The sequence below is a fragment of the Oncorhynchus kisutch genome, linkage group LG29 (genome assembly GCF_002021735.2).
Source record: "Oncorhynchus kisutch isolate 150728-3 linkage group LG29, Okis_V2, whole genome shotgun sequence".
NCBI classification, from domain to species: Eukaryota; Metazoa; Chordata; class Actinopteri; order Salmoniformes; family Salmonidae; genus Oncorhynchus; species Oncorhynchus kisutch.
Genome location: NC_034202.2, coordinates 32,667,257 through 32,692,177, shown reverse-complemented (window position 1 = coordinate 32,692,177; position 24,921 = coordinate 32,667,257). Strand labels below are relative to the sequence as shown.

Sequence of the window (24,921 nt, the reverse complement as noted above, 5' to 3'; positions counted from 1 at the left end):
TGAAGATGATTGATGTCATTAATGCAATGAAAGCTGTGAGTAGGGCTATGTCTGTGACCTCTGTCCTGACACCTTTCACAACTCTGCTAATCCCTGGGATAATACTCCAACTGCTGCCCCAGCAGGCCATGCAGCAGAGAGGAGATACATACATACATACATACATAGGTGGTTTATTATGCAAAACAGCATTCAAACCAAGGAGCATTATATGGAATAAGATTAAACAACTGGTGGTTTCTTAAGTACGCCAGAAATACAAGGAGCATTATATGGAATAAGATTAAACAACTGGTGGTTTATTAAGTACGCCAGAAATACAAGGAGCATTATATGGAATAAGATTAAACAATTGGGAATAATAATGTGTCAGCCTACTATATAATATTGCTGAATGATTATGATAGCTGATAATTAATCAATATCATAACAATAATCATCAGCATCGTCATCATCTCCATTACTGTCATCCCCACACTCAAATAACTTAGCTAGCTATTATCAGCACAATTTCGGGTAGTTAGTAGACCTAAAAGTATTACCTGTAGGCTGTAGCAGCCCACTTCTAAGCAGTCTAACCAACAGGTCTCCCAAAAAAGTTCCTAAAACTGTGACATTGCGGCTTCCGTACTATGGACTACTCCAGCCACAACATCAACTAGCTACCTAAACCTACTTTTACAATCATTGTTGTCAAATAACTTCAAACGTGGTATATCTTCAGCGTGAGTCACATCCTATCCGGACGAAATAGCATAAAATAGGTATTCGCAACATGCTAGCTATAAACAGTACGCTTGCTATGAAATTACAATTAACCGACAGTCAGCAAGCTAGCTAACGTTAGCTAGCTCTGACAGGACAGCTAGCTTTCTAGTTAGCTAATGACGTTAACAGTTTGGTTGTGAAGTTGCCGAGGTTTTACATAGTTTTGACGTATTACTGAAGGTTAGTTAACTAGCTGTAATTGTCTATAACCGGTTAGCGTAGCTAGCTAGTTGAGTTGCTAGCTAGTTGCTAATTTCAGTTTGTCAAAAATATTGTTGCAAAAGGTAGCTAGCTAGCAAGAGATAGGCCACTCGCTACTATGTAGCCAGTTTAATGCTGTCTGGTCAGTTCGGCGCTATATTGTAATCAAACCAGTGCTAGAGAGATCAGCAGCAGTTAACGTTAGTCTGTTGTAGTAGGCAATAACATCCTAGTGGACACCGTTATCTAGCTAGCTACAGACGTACGATTCTGGTTTATTATTAGTACAGTGTTAGCTAGTATTTTCGTTTTAGTAGTAGATTAGGCAGAACAGCGGGATGTCTAGGGGATTAAGTCTAGCAATGATATTGTTTAGAAAATAAAACAACAAAACTATGTTTATAATGCATGCAACGGCTCCCAAATTAATTCGTACATAAGGCTACATTTGTTATTTTCTTTGACTAAATAAAATCTGATGCGTCTGAGGTTATTATACAAAACACTTCAGCTAAATCGGTTTATTTATTTTGAAGAGTAGCCACATAAACATTTGAAATGTCTGGAGACGGCTCGGATAGTAGTAGTAGCGAGGACTCCGATACTGGGATCCGGAGGAAAGCCTGCACTGTCAAACATGAGATCACCAATGGTAAGTAACCATCAAAGTAAACTACTGTTTCATAATGTATTATTTGAACCTGTCAAAGGATTTGAATATGCTATACACTTTGGGTAAATGTTGCCCATCAGTATTTCAGTGAATGAATAGAACAGGCTTCCCCAATTCAAGTCGATGGTGGACTGGCGGACATTGCAGGTGTACCCATTGGAGTAAAGCAGGAAGTAAAAGCAGGAAGTGTAGCCTTCAATATGTGCTTTGCTTTGTTGATTAATTCTACTGACGTTACAAAAAATGCATTCCATTGCATGAGCCACATCTGTTAACATCATTTGAATGAACATTATGCATTACCATGGAAATTATTGCCTCATAATACCAGGCAGCCTTTGTGAGTGTACCCATGAGTTTAACAGTCAAATTGCCGCGGTTAGAGGTTCCAAGGTTCCTAGTTCTATGACCCGACACCTGGGATCACAGCAATGGATGAATGCAAGCAGACCATCAATGTTTGTTGTGGTGTCACAAAATATTTACAGTTTACTGTGCTCAGCTGTGTTTCCTCAGTGTGTGTGTGCACGAGCGTGTGTTGTGTGTAAGCACTGATACTGTACTCTTTCCCCCATGCCAGCGAATCTCACGGGCCATACTGAGAGAGTGGGCATGGAGAACTTTGAGCTTCTCAAAGTCTTGGGCACAGGAGGTGAGTCTCACTGTGCCGATCTGGGGTTCATAGCATAGGGTCATGGTGTTATTGGATAACTTTATTTTACTGTCTATTTTTTGTAGAACATTTAGAATAAACTATATTAAATGTAGTGCATGCTCCTGGGTGGGTGGTAGTGGCTACAATCAAATGTGATGCAGAGTTTTCCATTCTGTGCTGTGTGTCTCTGTCTAGCCTATGGGAAAGTGTTTCTGGTCAGAAAGAACAGTGGTCATGATGAAGGGAAGCTGTATGCCATGAAGGTGAGTCTGTGACATTGGTCCAAAGACAACCCAAGCATTGACATTGTCTGATGTAGGGAGAATTTATGGGCTGGTTGACTGACTGTTGATGATTATGTCTCAGGTGTTGAAGAAAGCAGCCATCGTTCAGAAGGCAAAGACTGCAGAGCACACACGTACAGAGAGACAGGTGCTGGAGCACATCCGCCAGTCCCCGTTCCTGGTCACACTGCACTACGCCTTCCAGACCCAGACTAAGCTCCATCTTATCTTGGGTGAGCGCTGGGTCAAAAAGACCCATACATGGAACACTCCGGCTATGATCGTGAAGTGCTGAAAGTGTATCTTTCTATGTGTATACTAGAGGTCGACCGATTATGATTTTTCAACGCCGTTACCGATTATTGGAGGACCCAAAAAAGACGATACCGATTAATCGGTCCATTTCTTTATTTGTAATAATGACAATTACAGCAATACTGAATTAACACTTATTTTAACTTAATATAAGACATCAATAAAATCAATTTAGCCTCAAATAAATAATGAAACATGTTCAATTTGATTTAAATAATGCAAAAACAAAGTGTTGAAAAAAAAAGTAATATGTGCCATGTAAAATTGTGTGCCATGTAAAAAAGGCTGACGTTTAAGTTCCTTGCTCAGAACATGAGAACATATGAAAGTTGGTGGTTCCTTTTAACATGAGACTTCAATATTCCAAGGTAAGAGGTTTTAGGTTGTAGTTAATATAGTATTTATAGGACCATTTATCTCAATACCATTTGTATTTCATATACCTTTGACTATTGGATGTTCTTATAGGCACTTTAGTATTGCCAGTGTAACAGTATAGCTTCCGTCCCCCTCCTCGCCCCTACCTGGGCTCGAACCAGGAACACATCGACAACAGCCACACTCGAAGCATCGTTACCCATCGCTCCACAAAAGCCACGGCCCTTGCAGCGCAAGGGGAATAACTACTCCAAGTCTCAGAGCGAGTGACGTTTGAAACAGTATTAGCGCACACCCAGCTAACTAGCTAGCCATTTCACATTGTATACACCAGCCATTAGGCGGATAGGCTTGAAGTCATAAACAGCGCTGTTCTTGCGAAGAGCTGCTGGCAAAATTCTGTAAAATTCTGGCAAATTAGTTCGCAATGAGCCAGGCAGCCCAAACTGTTGCATATACCCTGACTCTGCGTGCAATGAACGCAAGAGAAATGACACAATTTCACCTGGTTAATATTGCCTGCTAAACTGGATTAGTAGTTATAACTAGTGATTATGATTGATTGTTTTTATAAGATAAGTTTAATGCTAGCTAGCAATTTACCTTGGCTTCTACTGCATTTGCGCAACAGGCAGGATACTCGTGGAGTGCAATGTTTAGAGTGTTGGACTAGTTAACTGTGCGGTTGCAAGATTGAAACCCCTGAGTTGACAAGGTGAAAATCTGTCTTTCTGCCCCTGAACAAGGCAGTTAACCCACAGTTCCTAGGCAGTCATTGAAAATAAGAATGTGTTCTTAACTGACTTGCCTATTAAATAAAAGGTAGAAAAATACATGAATATATATATATTTTTTAATAGTCGGAAATCGGCGCCCAAAAATACAGATTTCCGATTGTTATGAAGACTTGAAATCGGCCCTAATTAATCGGCCATTCCGATTAATCGGTCGACCTCTAGTGTATACTGTATGTTTCTGTCTATATGTCTGTGTATGTGTGTGATTTGTGTTTGTCTATTCAAGTGTTATATGTATCTGTGCACGTGTGTGTAGACTATGTGAGCGGAGGAGAGATGTTCACACACCTGTACCAGCGAGATCACTTCTCTGAGGAAGAGGTGCGGATTTACATCGGGGAGATTATCCTGGCCCTGGAGCACCTCCACAAGGTATGTTATCGAGCATTTCTGTCCTTTACATTACTTGGCAGATATTCCATTCTATTTACTTCATACCTGTTAATCTTACATAATTACGTGAATGCTAGATTCTATCCTCTCTCTGTTAATCATATGTTATCCTGTGTATGTAACTTCCTGTTCGGTATGATTCGCACAGCTGGGCATCGTGTACCGGGACATCAAGTTAGAGAACATCCTCTTGGACAGCGAGGGACATTTAGTGCTGACAGATTTTGGGCTCAGCAAAGAGTTCCTGGAGGAGGAGGTATGTAAAAAAAAAGGAAACCCTTTTTCATTGATGCTTCTATTTGTGTGGACGCAATCTGTGCATGTATGTATCCATGCATATATTTTTGTCACTACATACTAGTCTTATCTGGTTTTCAGGGATACATCTAATTCAATCTAGCTTCCTTTTCCGCTGAAAACTGCATTCTTTTACACCTGCTACGTTAGGTTACTACAGACTGAGTCATGTGTTTATTTTCCCCACTACAGAAGGAAAGGACGTATTCGTTCTGTGGCACCATAGAGTACATGGCTCCAGAGATCATCAGGGGGAAGTCTGGTCATGGAAAGGTAAGAGTTAACGCATCACACAGGGAGAGAACTTTGGACATGCGCTGTGAGCTACAGCATTTTATTACACATCAATTACTGTAGAACACAGAGTCATCTTTCGTTTATTTTATCATCCAGTCGGTAGATTGGTGGAGTCTGGGGATCCTGATGTTTGAGTTACTGACGGGGGCATCACCATTCACCTTGGAGGGGGAGAGGAACTCCCAGAGTGAGGTGTCCAAGTGAGTGCTGTGTGTCATCCACCACTCCTCACAAACACTGGTTCCGTCCCACTCTTTCATCATGGTCTATGGCCCTCGGCAACTTATCAAAATAATGACATCTATTGTAAAGATGGCCCTGTTTCACCCTCTCTTTTAGCTTACTGTCTGAATACAATAACAAAGAAATTAGTTGTGCTGCGTCCTTTGTGTAACAAAGCCTGCAGCTTAATTAGATATTCTGTTAATGTGTTGCTTTGCAATCGTGTTCTTTATGGCCATAATGGTTGGCTTATAATTAGGGCTGGGTTTACACAGTGTATACAGTGATTGTTCTTCCCTCTTTCTCTTTTTCGTTCCTCCCCCCTTCCTGCCCTTCTCTCAGGCGCATCTTACATTGTGAGCCGCCGTTCCCCTCTATGATCGGTGCCGTGGCTCAGGACCTGTTGAGGAAGCTGTTGGTCAAAGACCCCCACAAGAGACTGGGCTCTGGGCCCCGAAGGGCCGAAGACATCAAGACTCATGCCTTCTTCAAGGTGCTCGTCTTCACTCCTGCTCTGTCTCTAGGCCCATCTCACTCCCTCTCTTTATCTTCCAACTGCCACACACACACACTCTCACCATTCTCTTTCCATTGCTCTATATTCATAGGGTCTCAGTTGGTCAGACCTGGCTGAGAAGAAGGTAGTCAGCCCGTTCAAACCAGAGATCAGGAGTGAGCTGGATACAGGAAACTTTGCTGAGGAGTTCACTGGCATGAATCCTCTCTACTCTCCAGCCAGCACCCCACCAAGCACTGATCGACTGTTCCAGGTACCCCTTATACCCTACCCTCTGCAATATGCAGAATACCTACTCTGTGCCTACACTGTCACAGGACGACACCTTTTGATAGTCCCTCCACAAATAAGACTATTCTCATTATGGTAGGAGACTATAACACAGTGTTAAGTACCTCAATGGACCGTAAAGAAAATCACAATTATTATGGACACATTAGAAATAGTGGATATTTGGAGACTAAAAAACCCTGACCTAGTGAGATATACATGGAGGAGACTTAATCAAGCTAGTCGTCTTGACTACTTTCTTGTCTCGTTGTCTCTTGCATTAAAGGTTAAAAAAGCTTTAATAGGAGACAGAATGCGATCGGATCATCATCTAATTGGCCTTCACATAACTCTTATAGAATTTACATGTGTACGGGGATATTGGACATTTTAAGTTTACTGGAGGACAACTTATTTTTAACTAAGACAGAATCATTTATAACAGAATTTTTCCAGCATAATATAGGAACAGCAAATCCACTTTGGATTTGTTTGGGATACCTTTAAATGTACCATCGGAGGTCGTTCAATTCAATATTCATCAATAATGAATAATGAAAAAGCAGTTTCTGGCTAAAGAGACAAGACTAACAAGGGAAATCCATAAACTAATAGTACAGGTAGATAGCAATAAAAACGATACAACAGAGCAGCGGTTCTTAAACATTTTCAGCCTGGGACCCAAATGAGAAATTCTGTGTTTTCCTGGGACCCAAGCTTACAAAAACATGTAACTACGTAAATATCGATACTTTTCATTGCCCTTATGACCATTAACAAATGCAACATAGACAAAGAACAATTAAATGAAATACCCATATAAAATAGCTATTCATGTTTATTTTTCCCCATTAAAAAGCTCTTACATATGTGTCTAGGTTGGACCTGTTGCTGTTAAAATACAATAATTCACTGCAATAAACTGATTGATCACATCACACAGATGTAGACCATAAAACACACACACACACAGTCCTAATGAATGGTGTGTGACTGGTTGAAGTTTTCAACAAGCAGGTCTATTCTGGGCTCAGTTTTTGACAGTTGAGAACCCTGACTCTCACAGGTATGGGGTGCCAAACTGGATCAGAACATCTACTGCTTCTCTGTCAGTTTCTCAGCCTCAAAAAGCATCTTGCGTCTATCAGTGTATTCCAGTTCAGAATGAAAATGATTGCTTGTATTTTAACAGCAACAGAGACACGACTGCTAAGCAGAGAGCACACTGAACAGAGAGTAGAGACACCGCTGCTAAGCAGAGAGGACACTGAACAGAGAGTAGAGACACCGCTGCTAAGCAGAGAGCACACTGAACAGAGAGTAGAGACACCGCTGCTAAGAAGAGAGCACACTGAACAGAGAGTAGAGACACCGCTGCTAAGCAGAGAGGACACTAAACAGAGAGTAGAGACACCGCTGCTAAGAAGAGAGCACACTGAACAGAGAGTAGAGACACCGCTGCTAAGCAGAGAGGACACTAAACAGAGAGTAGAGACACCGCTGCTAAGCAGAGAGCACACTGAACATAGAGTAGAGACACCGCTGCTAAGCAGAGGACACTGAATAGAGAGTAGAGACACCGCTGCTAAGCAGAGAGCGCATTGAACAGAGAGTAGAGACACCGCTGCTAAGCAGAGAGCACACTGAACAGAGAGTAGAGACACCGCTGCTAAGCAGAGAGCACACTGAACAGAGAGTAGAGACACCGCTGCTAAGCAGAGAGCGCACTGAACAGAGAGTGCAGTTGCACTTGGCCAAAGTCAATTCCAGTAATGAAATAATTATAAATGTACTCTGACACCTTGTGACCCACCATTAACAGGTCTGCGACCCACTTTGGGTCACGGCCCATACTTTAAGAAAGGCTGCTCCAGAGATACAAAATAAATTAAAGGACAAACAAAAAGAATTTGTGGAATTTATTCAAGAACAATCTAATGTAATCTATTAAAAAAATAAAGCATACTGGATGGAATATGGAGAAAAATGCACAAAATACTTCCTGAATCTCCAATCTCCTGAAACTCGTTACTAAAGACGGAGTCGTCTATGATTCTCCAAATGATATTTTAAAAGAGGAAGCTAAATATTTTAAGCAGATATTCTCTTTTCCATCTCATCCTCTCCCACTGATTGAATAATTCTTTCTAAATAATACAAAACATTTAAAATTAATAAATGTACAGAAAGATCAGTGCGAAGGCCAAATTACAGAGGAATAGGCCTGGTATTTATAGCGGATTTTGAAAAGGCATTTGATAAAGTAAGACTGGATTTTATTTATAAATGTCTGGATTTTTTTCAATTTCGGTGATTCTCTTATAAAATGGGTAAAAGTAATATATAGCAACCCCAGGTGTAAAATAGTAAATAACCCCTACTTCTCAGAGAGTTTTGAATTGGATTAAATAAATGTATCACTAGTCACTTTAAACAATGCCACTTTTATATAATGTTTACATACCCTACATTACTCATCTCATATGTATATACTGCATTCTATGCCATCTACTGCATCCAGCCTATGCTGGTCTGCCATCACTCATCCATATATTTATATGTACATATTCTTATTCATTCCTTTACACTTGTGTGTATAAGGTAGTTATTGTTAGATTACTTGTTAGATATTACTGGATGGTCGGAACTAAAAGCACAAGCATTTTGCTACATTCGCATTAACATCTGCTAACCATGTGTGTGTGACCAATAAAATTTTATTTGATTTTGAATTGTTAAGTGGAGTTAAACAAGGGTGTCCGCTGTCACCATATCTATTCATTATGGCCATCGAAATGCTAGCTATTAAAATCAGATCCAATAACAACATTAGAGGATTAGAAATCAAAGGCTAAATAACAAAGGTGTCTATGTATGCAGATGACTCAAGTTTTATATTAAGTCTGCAAGCTAGATCCATGCTATGTCTCATTGAAGATCTAGATAACCTTTATGGACTCTCTGGACTAAAAACCTAATTATGATAACTGTACAATATTACGTATTGGATCTTTTAAAAGCACAACTTTTTCATTACCCAGCAGTTTACCTATAAAACGGGCTGCCAGTGAAGTAGCCATACTTGGTATTCATATCACAAAATATATAAATAAGCTCTCCACAATGAATTTCAATAGAAAACTTGTAGACAAGATCCTGCAACCATGAAGAGGTAAATACCTGTCTATATATGGAAAAATTGCCCTTATTTAACTCCTTAGTCATATCTCAGTTTACTCACTTACTTATGGTGCTGCCTACTCCTGATGCTTTGTTTTTCAAATCATATGAGCTAAAAGAATACTTTGCTTTATCTGGGACGCTACACCAGACAAAATAAAGTGTGCTTATCTATATAATGAAATGGGTGGGTTGAGATTATTAAATATAAAAGCACTAAACCTCTCTCTAAAAGCTTCACTTATTCAAAAGTTTTACTTGAACCCTAAACGGTTCTCAAGTAGATTAACAAGGAAAGCTCATCCTTTGTTTAAAAATGGCCTTTGTGCAGATTGCCAAGTCTCATTTTCAATTAATTGAAAATTATACTTTTTTTCAAAGTATCTCTCTTAAACAAGCATTGCAGAGCTGGCTACAATTTCAATTTCATCCCCCTGAAAAGATAGAACAAATATTACAACGAATTTTATGGCTGAACTCAAATGTGCTGGTTGATAAAATACCTGTATTTATGGGAAGGATATGTTGTTCTTAAATTATATTGTAAATTGGAATGGTAGAGTTATGTCTTTCATGGAGTTATCAGAATTGTATGGGAAGGTCTGCTCAATCCAAGAGTACAACCAATTGATTACAGCATTACCCCCAAAATGGAGGAGGCTGGTGGCAGCTGGAGGAGGTAGGGAACTGGTCTGTCTGCCCACTTTAAAGGAATAAAACTATCATAAATAGGAAAGTATACCAGTTTCATTTGAGGACCAGGATGTTGACAACTGTGCCATACAGATTGCAAAATAGTTGGGAAGAGATTTGTGATGTACTGATTCCATGGTCCAGGGTGTATTAGTTGATATATAAAACGACGCAAGATTCAAGACTTTGTGCTTTTCAGCTAAAATTATTATATAGAATTCTTGCCACCAACAAAATCTTGAATATTTGGGGCATAAAATCATCCAAGCTCTGCAGATTTTGTTGTGAGGATACAGAATCAATAGACCATTTATTTTGGTATTGTCCTCAGGTAGCCTGTTTCTGGTCTCAGGTTCAGGAATGGCTGAAAATGCATACTGTAGTGTTGATCTAAAATTGACCCTAGCAATAGTACTGTTGAGAGACCGGGCTAGTCAATTACTTATATACTAATACTCTTAGTAAAAGTATTTATCTTCACCTTGCAATCTGTGGATTCTTTTCGATTAGATAGATTGAAATTGTACGTTAAACATCACAGCATAGTTGAAAGATATATACAGTGGGGCCAAAAAGTATTTAGTCAGCCACCAATTGCGCAAGTTCTCCCACATAAAAAGATTAGAGAGGCCTGTAATTTTCATCATAGGTACACTTCAACTATGACAGACAAAATGAGAGAGAAAGAAAATCCAGAAAATCACATTGTAGGATTTTTAATGAATTTATTTGCAAATTATGGTGGAAAATAAGTATTTGGTCAATAACAAAAGTTTATCTCAATACTTTGTTATATACCCTTTGTTGGCAATGACAGAGGTCAAACGTTTTCTGTAAGTCTTCACAAGGTTTTCACATACTGTTGCTGGTATTTTGGCCCATTCCTCCATGCAGATCTCCTCTAGAGCAGTGATGTTTTGGGGCTGTTACTGGGCAACACGGACTTTCAACTCCCTCCAAAGATTTTCTATGGGGTTGAGATCTGGAGACTGGCTAGGCCACTCCAGGACCTTGAAATGCTTCTTACGAAGCCACTCCTTCGTTGCCCGGGCGGTGTGTTTGGGATCATTGTCATGCTGAAAGACCCAGCCACGTTTCATCTTCAATGCCCTTGCTGATGGAAGGAGGTTTTCACTCAAAATCTCACAATACATGACCCCATTCATTCTTTCCTTTACACGGATCAGTCGTCCTGGTCCCTTTGCAGAAAAACAGCCCCAAAGCATGTTTCCACCCCCATGCTTCACAGTAGGTATGGTGTTCTTTGGATGCAACTCAGCATTCTTTGTCCTCCAAACACAACGAGTTGAGTTTTTACCAAAAAGTTATATTTTGGTTTCATCTGACCATATGACATTCTCCCAATCTTCTTCTGGATCATCCAAATGCTCTCTAGCAAACTTCAGACGGGCCTGGACATGTACTGGCTTAAGCAGGGGAACACGTCTGGCACTGCAGGATTTGAGTCCCTGGCGGCGTAGTGTGTTACTGATGGTAGGCTTTGTTACTTTGGTCCCAGCTCTCTGCAGGTCATTCACTAGGTCCCCCCGTGTGGTCCTGGGATTTTTGCTCACCGTTCTTGTGATCATTTTGACCCCACGGGGTGAAATCATGCGTGGAGCCCCAGATCGAGGGAGATTATCAGTGGTCTTGTATGTCTTCCATTTCCTAATAATGGCTCCCACAGTTGATTTCTTCAAACCAAGCTGCTTACCTATTGCAGATTCAGTCTTCCCAGCCTGGTGCAGGTCTACAATTTTGTTTCTGGTGTCCTTTGACAGCTCTTTAGTCTTGGACATAGTGGAGTTTGGAGTGTGACTGTTTGAGGTTGTGGACAGGTGTCTTTTATACTGATAACAAGTTCAAACAGGTGCCATTAATACAGGTAACGAGTGGAGGACAGAGGAGCCTCTTAAAGAAGAAGTTACAGGTCTATGAGAGCCAGAAATCTTGCTTGTTTTGTAGGTGACCAAATACTTATTTTCCACCATAATTTGCAAATAAATTCATAAAAAATCCTACAATGTGATTTTCTGGATTTTTCTAACCTAATTTTGTCTGTCATAGTTGAAGTGTACCTATGATGAAAATTACAGGGCTCTCTCATCTTTTTAAGTGGGAGAACTTGCACAATTGGTGGCTGACTAAATACTTTTTTGCCCCACTGTATGTTGCGTAGAAATCCGAAGAGGGTGGCCAGCACAGATAAGTGGGTTGGGATGTGGAATTGGAGACAAGTGGGAGTGGAGTTGCTTGGCAGGAGATAGAATGATGGTCAAAAATAAAGTATAAAACGTAAGTTTGAACGACACTGATGGACAGTGTTTTTACAGCTAATGCTGGTTTGCCTGAGGCTGATGCTGATGTTTGTACACATGCATATACACACACTCTCATTCAAATACACTCATACACAGACACACACATATGTAAATAGTGCCAGACATGCACTCAAATATATACAGTTGGCCTTGCTGTTTTGATTTTAGTTGTCCTTGATGTCCTTTGTTTTGTTTTGTTTTTTTGCATTGTTTTCTGTTTACTTTTGTCTTTTTTCTCATGAATTTTTTTGGTTGTTGGTGCATAGGGGGTGTTCTTGGGGGTGGTGGATGGAATTGATTAGATTTTTTGTTAGATTTTTCTTGGGGGGGGGGGGGGGGTGTGACTGTGGGACAGCTGTGGTGAACTGTGGGAGGATCTTGGAGGGTTTGTGTCCCCGTTTTTGAATGGGAGTCTGTTGGGTGATTGGTGTGATGTAGTTGTTGAGCAGCTTCACTGCAAGTATATTGTATGTTTTGGATTTTCAATAAAATAAAAAGACTCTTCTCTTCCATTTCAGGGCTATTCTTTTGTTGCTCCCTCCATTCTGTTCAACAAGAACGTGGTGATGGGGGACTTCATGGAGGGCCAGATGGGAGCAGAGCGACCGGGCTCATCCACTGTCCGTCGCAGTGCTATGTTAGCGGTATGGATCTAGTCCTCACATGGCTGTAGGAAAGGCAGTGCTATGTTAGAGGTATGGAACTAGTCCTGACCGGGCTGTAGGAAAGCCAGTGCTATGTTAGCGGTATGGAACTAGTCCTGACCGGGCTGTAGGAAAGCCAGTGTTATGTTAGCGGTATGGAACTAGTCCTCACATGGCTGTAGGAAAGCCAGTGTTATGTTAGAGGTATGGAACTAGTCCTCACATGGCTGTAGGAAAGCCAGTGCTATGTTAGCGGTATGGAACTAGTCCTGACCTGGCTGTAGGAAAGCCAGTGTTATGTTAGCGGTATGAAACTAGTCCTGACCGGGCTGTAGGAAAGGCAGTGCTATGTTAGAGGTATGGAACTAGTCCTGACCGGGCTGTAGGAAAGCCAGTGCTATGTTAGAGGTATGGAACTAGTCCTGACCGGGCAGTAGGAAAGCCAGTGCTATGTTAGCGGTATGGAACTAGTCCTGACCGGGCTGTAGGAAAGCCAGTGTTATGTTAGCGGTATGGAACTAGTCCTCACATGGCTGTAGGAAAGCCAGTGTTATGTTAGCGGTATGGAACTAGTCCTGACCGGGCAGTAGGAAAGCCAGTGCTATGTTAGCGGTATGGAACTAGTCCTGACCGGGCTGTAGGAAAGCCAGTGCTATGTTAGCGGTATGGAACTAGTCCTGACCGGGCTGTAGGAAAGCCAGTGTTATGTTAGCGGTATGGAACTAGTCCTCACATGGCTGTAGGAAAGCCAGTGTTATGTTAGCGGTATGGAACTAGTCCTGACCTGGCTGTAGGAAAGCCAGTGTTATGTTAGCGGTATGGAACTAGTCCTCACATGGCTGTAGGAAAGCCAGTGTTATGTTAGAGGTATGGAACTAGTCCTCACATGGCTGTAGGAAAGCCAGTGCTATGTTAGCGGTATGGAACTAGTCCTCACATGGCTGTAGGAAAGCCAGTGCTATGTTAGCGGTATGGAACTAGTCCTGACCGGGCTGTAGGAAAGCCAGTGTTATGTTAGAGGTATGGAACTAGTCCTCACATGGCTGTAGGAAAGCTAGTGCTATGTTAGCGGTATGGAACTAGTCCTCACATGGCTGTAGGAAAGCCAGTGCTATGTTAGAGGTATGGAACTAGTCCTGACCGGGCTGTAGGAAAGCCAGTGTTATGTTAGCGGTATGGAACTAGTCCTCACATGGCTGTAGGAAAGCCAGTGTTATGTTAGCGGTATGGAACTAGTCCTCACATGGCTGTAGGAAAGCCAGTGTTATGTTAGCGCTATGGAACTAGTCCTCACATGGCTGTAGGAAAGGCAGTGCTATGTTAGAGGTATGGAACTAGTCCTCACATGGCTGTAGGAAAGGCAGTGCTATGTTAGCGGTATGGAACTAGTCCTCACATGGCTGTAGGAAAGCCAGTGCTATGTTAGCGGTATGGAACTAGTCCTGACCGGGCTGTAGGAAAGCCAGTGTTATGTTAGAGGTATGGAACTAGTCCTCACATGGCTGTAGGAAAGCTAGTGCTATGTTAGCGGTATGGAACTAGTCCTCACATGGCTGTAGGAAAGCCAGTGTTATGTTAGCGGTATGGAACTAGTCCTGACCTGGCTGTAGGAAAGCCAGTGCTATGTTAGCGGTATGGAACTAGTCCTGACCGGGCTGTAGGAAAGCCAGTGTTATGTTAGAGGTATGGAACTAGTCCTCACATGGCTGTAGGAAAGCTAGTGCTATGTTAGCGGTATGGAACTAGTCCTCACATGGCTGTAGGAAAGCCAGTGTTATGTTAGCGGTATGGAACTAGTCCTGACCGGGCTGTAGGAAAGCCAGTGTTATGTTAGCGGTATGGAACTAGTCCTGACCGGGCTGTAGGAAAGCCAGTGCTATGTTAGCGGTATGGAACTAGTCCTGACCTGGCTGTATGAATGTTGTTAGGTGAATGTATTACGTCAGGTCTTGCTGGCCTGAGCTCAATCTGTGCTGCTTTAATAAATATCCGTCCAGCCAGCAATTTAAATATTTAATTTGGACACATTCTACAGTTTCCTGTGCAGTTGTATTTGACTTCCCTCTCTTGTCCTCTGCAGGACTCTACGTTCTTCCAGCTGTATGAGCTGTGCCTGCAGGGGGCGCCCCTGGGCGAGGGCAGCTTCTCTGTGTGCAGGAAGTGTCGACACCACCAGAGTGGCCATGAGTACGCCGTTAAGATCATCAGCCGCAGGTGAGTCAGCCGGGGCGTGGCGATGGCTGAGACTGTCACTCGCTAATGCAATGTGTCATTATTACACCAGCATGATGAATTACACACTTCACGCTGCTGTGTTTTAATGCCTATTCCATGGCATTTTGTTATTTATTTTTATTTTAAGGGGGTAGGGCGCTTAGCATTACCAACCACAGTATTTTTCAGACCAGTTAGTACATGCTAGCAACACGCATAACCACCAAACCAGACAGGCAAATTTAGGGAAGCTAAGACAATCCAAGCCAAGGGCAAATCATCTTAAATCTACAGTTTAATATAGAGCCATAGCTAAATGGAACTCTTTACCAATCTATACTTCTCAGACAAAAAGTAAATCCACCTTCAAGAAAAAAATAAAAGCGCATCCATCTAATGTGATAGACCAAATGACTGGACAGGAAATAGAAAGTATAAACTGAATGTTAAATGTGTTTCCTGTCAGGTATTTTAATTGTCTGTATTGTCTATTTGTTGAATATTTGTGAAGTCTTGATTTGTGTTTGTAATGTCTTGTTAATTGGTGTTGGACCCCAGGAAGATTAGCTAGCGTTACAGTGTTAGCTAATAGTGATCAAAAGAAATGACCACAGCTGTTTCATAGGCTGTTTGGCGCACTGAGGTGCTTTGTGTTGTTGACCTTTAATGTGTGAATGTCTCTCTCTCTCTCCTGCTTGTTAGAATGGAAGTGAACACTCAGAGGGAGATTGCTGCCCTCAGGCAGTGTGAGGCTCACCCCAACATTGTCAAACTGCATGAGGTCTACACTGATCAGGTACAGAAGGATGATATTATGCACATGCACACACCTTCAAGCACTAACAACTACAGGCACGCACCTTCAAGCACTAACAACTACAGGCACACACCTTCAAGCACTAACAACTACAGGCACCCACCTTCAAGCACTAACAACTACAGGCACGCACCTTCAAGCACTAACAACTATAGGCACACACCTTCAAGCACTAACAAGTACAGGCACGCACCTTCAAGCACTAACAACTACAGGCACCCACCTTCAAGCACTAACAACTACAGGCACCCACCTTCAAGCACTAACAACTACAGGCACCCACCTTCAAGCACTAACAACTACAGGCACCCACCTTCAAGCACTAACAACTACAGGCACACACCTTCAAGCACTAACAACTACAGGCACACACCTTCAAGCACTAACAACTACAGGCACACACCTTCAAGCACTAACAACTACAGGCACGCACCTTCAAGCACTAACAACTACAGGCACACACCTTCAAGCACTAACAACTACAGGCACGCAGCTTCAAGCACTAACAACTACAGGCACCCACCTTCAAGCACTAACTACAGGCACCCACCTTCAAGCACTAGCAACTACAGGCACGCACCTTCAAGCACTAACTACAGGCACACACCTTCAAGCACTAACTACAGGCACCCACCTTCAAGCACTAACTACAGGCACACACCTTCAAGCACTAACTACAGGCACCCACCTTCAAGCACTAGCAACTACAGGCACGCACCTTCAAGCACTAACTACAGGCACCCACCTTCAAGCACTAACAACAGGCACCCACCTTCAAGCACTAACTACAGGCACGCACCTTCAAGCACTAACTACAGGCACCCACCTTCAAGCACTAGCAACTACAGGCACACACCTTCAAGCACTAGCAACTACAGGCACACACCTTCAAGCACTAACAACTACAGGCACCCACCTTCAAGCACTAGCAACTACAGGCACACACCTTCAAGCACTAACAACTAGAGGCACACACCTTCAAGCACTAACTACAGGCACCCACCTTCAAGCACTAGCAACTACAGGCCCCCACCTTCAAGCACTAACAACTACAGGCACGCACCTTCAAGCACTAACTACAGACACCCACCTTCAAGCACTAACAACTACAGGCACCCACCTTCAAGCACTAACTACAGGCACCCACCTTCAAGCACTAACTACAGGCACCCACCTTCAAGCACTAACAACTACAGGCACACACCTTCAAGCACTAACAACTACAGGCACACACCTTCAAGCACTAACAACTACAGGCACGCACCTTCAAGCACTAACAACTACAGGCACCCACCTTCAAGCACTAACAACTACAGGCACACACCTTCAAGCACTAACTACAGGCACACACCTTCAAGCACTAACAACTACAGGCACACACCTTCAAGCACTAACAACTACAGGCACACACCTTCAAGCACTAACTACAGGCACACACCTTCAAGCACTAACAACTACAGGCACCCACCTTCAAGCACTAACAACTACAGGCACACACCTTCAAGCACTAACAACTACAGGCACACACCTTCAAGCACTAACTACAGGCACACACCTTCAAGCACTAACAACTACAGGCACCCACCTTCAAGCACTAACAACTACAGGCACACACCTTCAAGCACTAACTACAGGCACACACCTTCAAGCACTAACAACTACAGGCACACACCTTCAAGCACTAACAACTACAGGCACACACCTTCAAGCACTAACAACTACAGGCACCCACCTTCAAGCACTAACAACTACAGGCACACACCTTCAAGCACTAACTACAGGCACACACCTTCAAGCACTAACAACTACAGGCACACACCTTCAAGCACTAACTACAGGCACACACCTTCAAGCACTAACAACTACAGGCACACACCTTCAAGCACTAACAACTACAGGCACCCACCTTCAAGCACTAACAACTACAGGCACACACCTTCAAGCACTAACAACTACAGGCACGCACCTTCAAGCACTAACAACTACAGGCACGCACCTTCAAGCACTAACAACTACAGGCACACACCTTCAATCACTAACAACTACAGGCACACACCTTCAAGCACTAACAACTACAGGCACACACCTTCAAGCACTAACAACTACAGGCACCCACCTTCAAGCACTAACAACTACAGGCACACACCTTCAAGCACTAACAACTACAGGCACACACCTTCAAGCACTAACAACTACAGGCACACACCTTCAAGCACTAACAACTACAGGCACACACCTTCAAGCACTAACTACAGGCACACACCTTCAAGCACTAACAACTACAGGCACACACCTTCAAGCACTAACAACTACAGGCACACACCTTCAAGCACTAACAACTACAGGCACACACCTTCAAGCACTAACTACAGGCACACACCTTCAAGCACTAACAACTACAGGCACCCACCTTCAAGCACTAACAACTACAGGCACCCACCTTCAAGCACTAACAACTACAGGCACACACCTTCAAGCACTAACTACAGGTACACACCTTCAAGCACTAACAACTACAGGCACGCACCTTCAAGCACTAACAACTACAGGCACCCACCTTCAAGCACTAACTACAGGCACACACCTTCAAGCACTAACTACAGGCACACACCTTCAAGCACTAACAACTACAGGCACCCACCTTCAAGCACTAGCAACTACAGGCACACACCTTCAAGCACTAACAACTAGAGGCACACACCTTCAAGCACTAACTACAGGCACCCACCTTCAAGCACTAGCAACTACAGGCCCCCACCTTCAAGCACTAACAACTACAGGCACGCACCTTCAAGCACTAACTACAGACACCCACCTTCAAGCACTAACAACTACAGGCACGCACCTTCAAGCACTAACAACTACAGGCACCCACCCACCTTCAAGCACTAACTACAGGCACCCACCTTCAAGCACTAATAACTACAGGCACCCACCTTCAAGCACTAACCACTACAGGCACACACCTTCAAGCACTAATTACAGGCACCCACCTTCAAGCACTAACAACTACAGGCACCCACCTTCAAGCACTAACTACAGGCACCCACCTTCAAGCACTAACTACAGGCACCCACCTTCAAGCACTAACAACTACAGGCACACACCTTCAAGCACTAACAACAACAGGCACACACCTTCAAGCACTAACAACTACAGGCACGCACCTTCAAGCACTAACAACTACAGGCACCCACCTTCAAGCACTAACAACTACAGGCACACACCTTCAAGCACTAACTACAGGCACACACCTTCAAGCACTAACAACTACAGGCACACACCTTCAAGCACTAACAACTACAGGCACACACCTTCAAGCACTAACTACAGGCACACACCTTCAAGCACTAACAACTACAGGCACCCACCTTCAAGCACTAACAACTACAGGCACACACCTTCAAGCACTAACAACTACAGGCACACACCTTCAAGCACTAACTACAGGCACACACCTTCAAGCACTAACAACTACAGGCACCCACCTTCAAGCACTAACAACTACAGGCACACACCTTCAAGCACTAACTACAGGCACACACCTTCAAGCACTAACAACTACAGGCACACACCTTCAAGCACTAACAACTACAGGGACACACCTTCAAGCACTAACAACTACAGGCACCCACCTTCAAGCACTAACAACTACAGGCACACACCTTCAAGCACTAACAACTACAGGCACGCACCTTCAAGCACTAACAACTACAGGCACGCACCTTCAAGCACTAACAACTACAGGCACACACCTTCAATCACTAACAACTACAGGCACACACCTTCAAGCACTAACAACTACAGGCACACACCTTCAAGCACTAACAACTACAGGCACCCACCTTCAAGCACTAACAACTACAGGCACACACCTTCAAGCACTAACTACAGGCACACACCTTCAAGCACTAACAACTACAGGCACACACCTTCAAGCACTAACAACTACAGGGACACACCTTCAAGCACTAACAACTACAGGCACCCACCTTCAAGCACTAACAACTACAGGCACACACCTTCAAGCACTAACAACTACAGGCACGCACCTTCAAGCACTAACAACTACAGGCACGCACCTTCAAGCACTAACAACTACAGGCACACACCTTCAATCACTAACAACTACAGGCACACACCTTCAAGCACTAACAACTACAGGCACACACCTTCAAGCACTAACAACTACAGGCACCCACCTTCAAGCACTAACAACTACAGGCACACACCTTCAAGCACTAACAACTACAGGCACACACCTTCAAGCACTAACAACTACAGGCACACACCTTCAAGCACTAACAACTACAGGCACACACCTTCAAGCACTAACTACAGGCACACACCTTCAAGCACTAACAACTACAGGCACACACCTTCAAGCACTAACAACTACAGGCACCCACCTTCAAGCACTAACAACTACAGGCACCCACCTTCAAGCACTAACAACTACAGGCACACACCTTCAAGCACTAACTACAGGCACACACCTTCAAGCACTAACAACTACAGGCACCCACCTTCAAGCACTAACAACTACAGGCACCCACCTTCAAGCACTAACAACTACAGGCACACACCTTCAAGCACTAACTACAGGCACACACCTTCAAGCACTAACAACTACAGGCACGCACCTTCAAGCACTAACAACTACAGGCACCCACCTTCAAGCACTAACTACAGGCACACACCTTCAAGCACTAACTACAGGCACACACCTTCAAGCACTAACAACTACAGGCACACACCTTCAAGCACTAACAACTACAGGCACACACCTTCAAGCACTAACAACTACAGGCACACACCTTCAAGCACTAACAACTACAGGCACATGCCTTCAAGCACTAACAACTACAGGCACTTTCTTTCTCTTCTCCTTGGCTGTGTTTACTTACAAGGTTTCAGGTCTTGAATCACAATAATGTTTTATATTTGGGGTATTTATTGGGGAACTTCATCAATCATGCAGCAAGAATATTTTCTCATCATACAACCTTATTATTTTCTCTCTCCCCACCCCCTCTTTTCCATCCTCCCTTCCCCCACCTCCTTCTCTTTCCCCATCCTCCCTCCTTCTCTCTCCCTCCTCTCTCTCAGTTCCATACGTACCTGGTGATGGAGCTGCTGCGTGGGGGGGAGCTGCTGGAGAGGATCAAGAAGAAGAAGCTGTTTGGGGAATCAGAGGCCAGTCAGCTGCTCAGGAGCCTTGTGTCAGCTGTTGGCTTCATGCACGAGGCTGGAGTGGTGCATAGAGACCTCAAACCAGAGGTGGGCCAACAGACAGACACAGACAGCGAGAGAGAGGGAGTCTAAATATATTCTATAGAAATCTATGGCCCAAAATAAGTCATTTAGTTTGCTGCAATAGTACTCTGTACCAACCAAAGCCTGTAGCCAGTGAGTATGATGAGATCAAAGTCTTTAGCAATGCTGTAAAAACCACTAAGCATGGCCTATCAGGTTTATGATTTTATTTTGTTGGTTCAGGCTAAAATAAATTGACATTTGTTGCTCCATTACATCAGCCAATGACTGTAACCTTCTGTTGACTGTGTTGTTCCTGCACGGCCCACTCACTCACTTCTTTCTCACTCGCTCTCTCTTTCCTTTTCTGTTTTTCAGAATGTGCTGTTTGCAGACGAGGGGGAGGACTCGGTGCTGAAGGTGATAGATTTTGGTTTTGCCCGGCTGTGCCCTGCGGGCAGCGCCCCCCTGCAGACTCCCTGCTTCACACTGCAGTACGCTGCTCCTGAGCTCTTCCACAGCACCGGTTACGACCAGGCCTGCGACCTCTGGAGCCTTGGGGTCATCCTGGTACTTACTCTCCCAACCTGACTCTGTAATGTGTCATTAGTAAAACAAATTATCGTTATGTTATTAATGACTGTGTGTGTCCGTCCGTCCGGCAGTACACCATGCTGTCAGGACAGGTGCCCTTCCAGAGTAAGCAGCAGCAGCGAGCGGGGATGACCTCATCTTATGCTGCTGACATCATGCATAAAATTAAAGAGGGAGACTTCTCGTTGGCTGGAGAAGCCTGGAAGGGTGTGTCAGGGGAGGCTAAAGAGCTTGTGAAAGGTATGTTCTGCATCCCTTACATTATCCTTATTCACTCATTGACATGAACCAAATCACATTTTATGTGTCACATGTGCCAAATACAACAGGTGTAGGTAGACCTTACAGTGAAATGCTTACTTACAAGCCCTTAACCAACAATGCTTTAAGAAGTGTTTTTGGTTTTTTTAAGTAACAAATAGAAAATAAATAGTAACAAAAAATTTAACAACAGCAGTCAAATAACAATAGCAAGGCTTTATACAGGGATGTGCGGGGGCACCGGTTAGTTGAGTTATTTGGGGTAATATGTACATGTAGGTAGAGTTAAAGTAAATATGCAAAGATAATAAACAGAGAGTAGCAGCAGCGTAAAAGAGGGGTCTGGGTAGTCCTTTGTTTAGCTGTTCAGGAGTCTTATGACTTTGGGGTAGAAGCTGTTAAGAAGCCTTTTGGACTTGGCGCTCTGGTACCGCTTGCTGTGCGGTAGCAGAGATAACAGACTAGGGTGGCTGGAGTCTTTGACAATTTTTAGGGCTTTCCTCTAACACCGCCTGGCCCTAGGAAGCTTGGATGGCAGGAAGCTTGGCCCCAGTGATGTACTGGGCCGTACGCACTACCTGTAGTGCCTTGCGGTCGGAGGCCAAGCAGTTGCCATGCCAGGCAGTGATGCAACCAATCAGGATGCTCTCGATAGTGCAGCTGTAGAACCTTTTGAGGATCTGAGGACCAATGCTAAAACTTTTCAGTCTCCTGAGGGGGAATAGGTTTTGTCGTGCCCTCTTCACGACTGTCTTAGTGTGTTTGCACCATGTTACCAACAATAGTTAGTTTGTTGGTGATGTGGACACCAAGGAACTTGAAGCTCTCCAACCTGCTCCACTGCAGCCCCGTCAATGAGAATGGGGTCGTGCTCGGTCCTCCTTTTCCTGTAGTCGACAATCATCAATCAATCACGATGCAATTATTCCTTCTCCATTCACTCAATCTTTTAAACATTTCCCCCACCTTTATCTGTCCCTGCCCTCACTCACTTTCCTCTTTTCTGTCATGCTTTCTCTGCCCCTCCCTGCTCCTTCCTTTCCTCTCTCTCTCTTTCTTCTAAACTAACCCCCCTCCCTTCCCAACCTTTCATATTTTTCATTTTTGCTTTCCCTCCCTACTTCCTTCCCTCCCTAACTCTTCTAAACCTCCCTCCTTCCCTCCTTCCCTCCCTAACTCTTCTAAACCTCCTTCCTTCCTGTTTGTGTTCAGGGCTTCTGACAGTGGATCCAGAGAGGCGTCTCAAGCTGTCTGCTCTGAGAGAGAACAGCTGGCTGCAGGGCGGGGCTATCCTATCCTCCACCCCCCTCTGCACCCCAGATGTGCTAGAGTCCAGCGGCCCCATCGTCCGCTCCTATGTCAACGCCACCTACAAGGTAATGGAATTCCAGTGGGAAGAAAGTATACATTTTCTAGAACCAGTAGATTACATTCCTTGTGTTCTTTTATTTAGATATATTTTTTAGAATCTCCCAATCAAATCAAAGTTTATTTGCCATATGCAGAGTATAGCGTATTGTACGCATTACAATGAAATGCTTACTCACTCGCCAGCTCTCCTCTCCAACAGTGCAACATCTATAAAAAAAAGTATTCAATCAAAAATTAAGTTAAATGTTGGAGTAAAACAAATAGAGAACAACAATATAAAAAAGCACTATAGGAATATAATAAAGGGTATGCGCAATATAATGACAAAAGAGAAATAACCACAATAGAGAAATATAATGGAGGTGTATATGCGTTGTAATAGAATAGGTAGGTTATATTTAAGCAGTTAGGCCAGAGGTGTGGTATATGGCCAATATACCACTGCTAAGGGCTGTTCTTCAGCACGGCGGAGTGCCTGGACACAGCCTTGAGCTGTGGTATATTGGCCATATACCACAAACCCCAGAGGTGCCTTATTGCTATTATAAACTGGTTACCAACGTAATTAGAGCAGTAAAAAAATTTTTTTGTTGTATCCGTGGTAAACGGTCTGATAAACCACGGCTGTCAGCCAATCAGCATTCAGAGCTCAATTCACCCAATTTATAATATTGTATGTACTATTGTATGTACATCCTCTCTCCATTAGGCGTTCAACAAGGGGAAGAGGGAGGGCTTCTTTCTGAAGAGTGTTGACAACGCCCCCCTTGCAAAGCGACGCAAGCTCAAGATGACAAGTACAGGTGTGGAGACTCGACGGAGCTCCTCTTGCTCATCCTCTTCTTCCTCTTCCTCAGCTGCCTCTGCCGCTGCAACAAACTCAAAAACACAGCCACCACACCAAACTCTGCCCCCGAAGCTAGAAAAGCACTAGAAGGGGAGGAGGGGGGAAGAGTGGGAGGAATAAAGTTAGAAGAAGGAAGCACATTAATTCAGATATGACAGATTGGGATACTGTCTCTGAAAGACCAGAGATGACTTGATTCGAATTCCAAAGTCATCTAGAATCTCCAAATTCTAAGTCTAAGAGCTTATTTATGAACCAACTAAGAGACTAGTTAAATATTTAAGGATTCACTTCCCTGTTTTCTAGAAAGACGATGCTTTTTGCATTGTCGTAATGATGCAATGACTTTATCTATATGTGTTTATACCATTTGCAGTAAACTGCAGTAGCTTGTACCATCTCATTTAATTTTCTCAAGAAATTAACTAACATGTAATTTCTTGAATGGAAATAAGCTTTAGACCAGTGTTTTCATAACTCTGGTCTAGAGGATAAATATCAGTATGGTAGGTTACGGAAGGCTTTAAGGTCATACTAATGAAGATTTCAGTCACCTTGCCAGGGTGATGATGATGAGCATGCAGTTATCCTGGTGTTAACATGTTCTCAGTACCAGAGGGAGGGAGGGAGGCGGGCGGGCGGGCGGGAGGGAGACG

At 43.5% G+C, this 24,921-nt stretch overlaps 1 protein-coding gene across 1 annotated transcript; it reads left to right on the top strand.

Moving 5' to 3' along the window:
- The first annotated feature begins 605 nt into the window (after positions 1 to 605).
- Positions 606 to 24,904, top strand: LOC109874046 (ribosomal protein S6 kinase alpha-4-like). Its single transcript, XM_020465790.2, has 18 exons — positions 606 to 1,621; positions 2,223 to 2,294; positions 2,493 to 2,560; positions 2,664 to 2,814; positions 4,328 to 4,443; positions 4,613 to 4,720; positions 4,954 to 5,034; positions 5,155 to 5,258; positions 5,623 to 5,773; positions 5,889 to 6,050; positions 12,780 to 12,905; positions 14,986 to 15,119; positions 15,822 to 15,915; positions 21,046 to 21,216; positions 21,571 to 21,762; positions 21,858 to 22,026; positions 23,260 to 23,423; positions 24,128 to 24,904. Exons 1-18 carry the CDS (start codon positions 1,528 to 1,530, stop codon positions 24,350 to 24,352), a joined length of 2,382 nt encoding a protein of 793 aa, XP_020321379.2. The 5' UTR covers positions 606 to 1,527; the 3' UTR covers positions 24,353 to 24,904.
- The last annotated feature ends 17 nt before the right edge of the window (positions 24,905 to 24,921 follow it).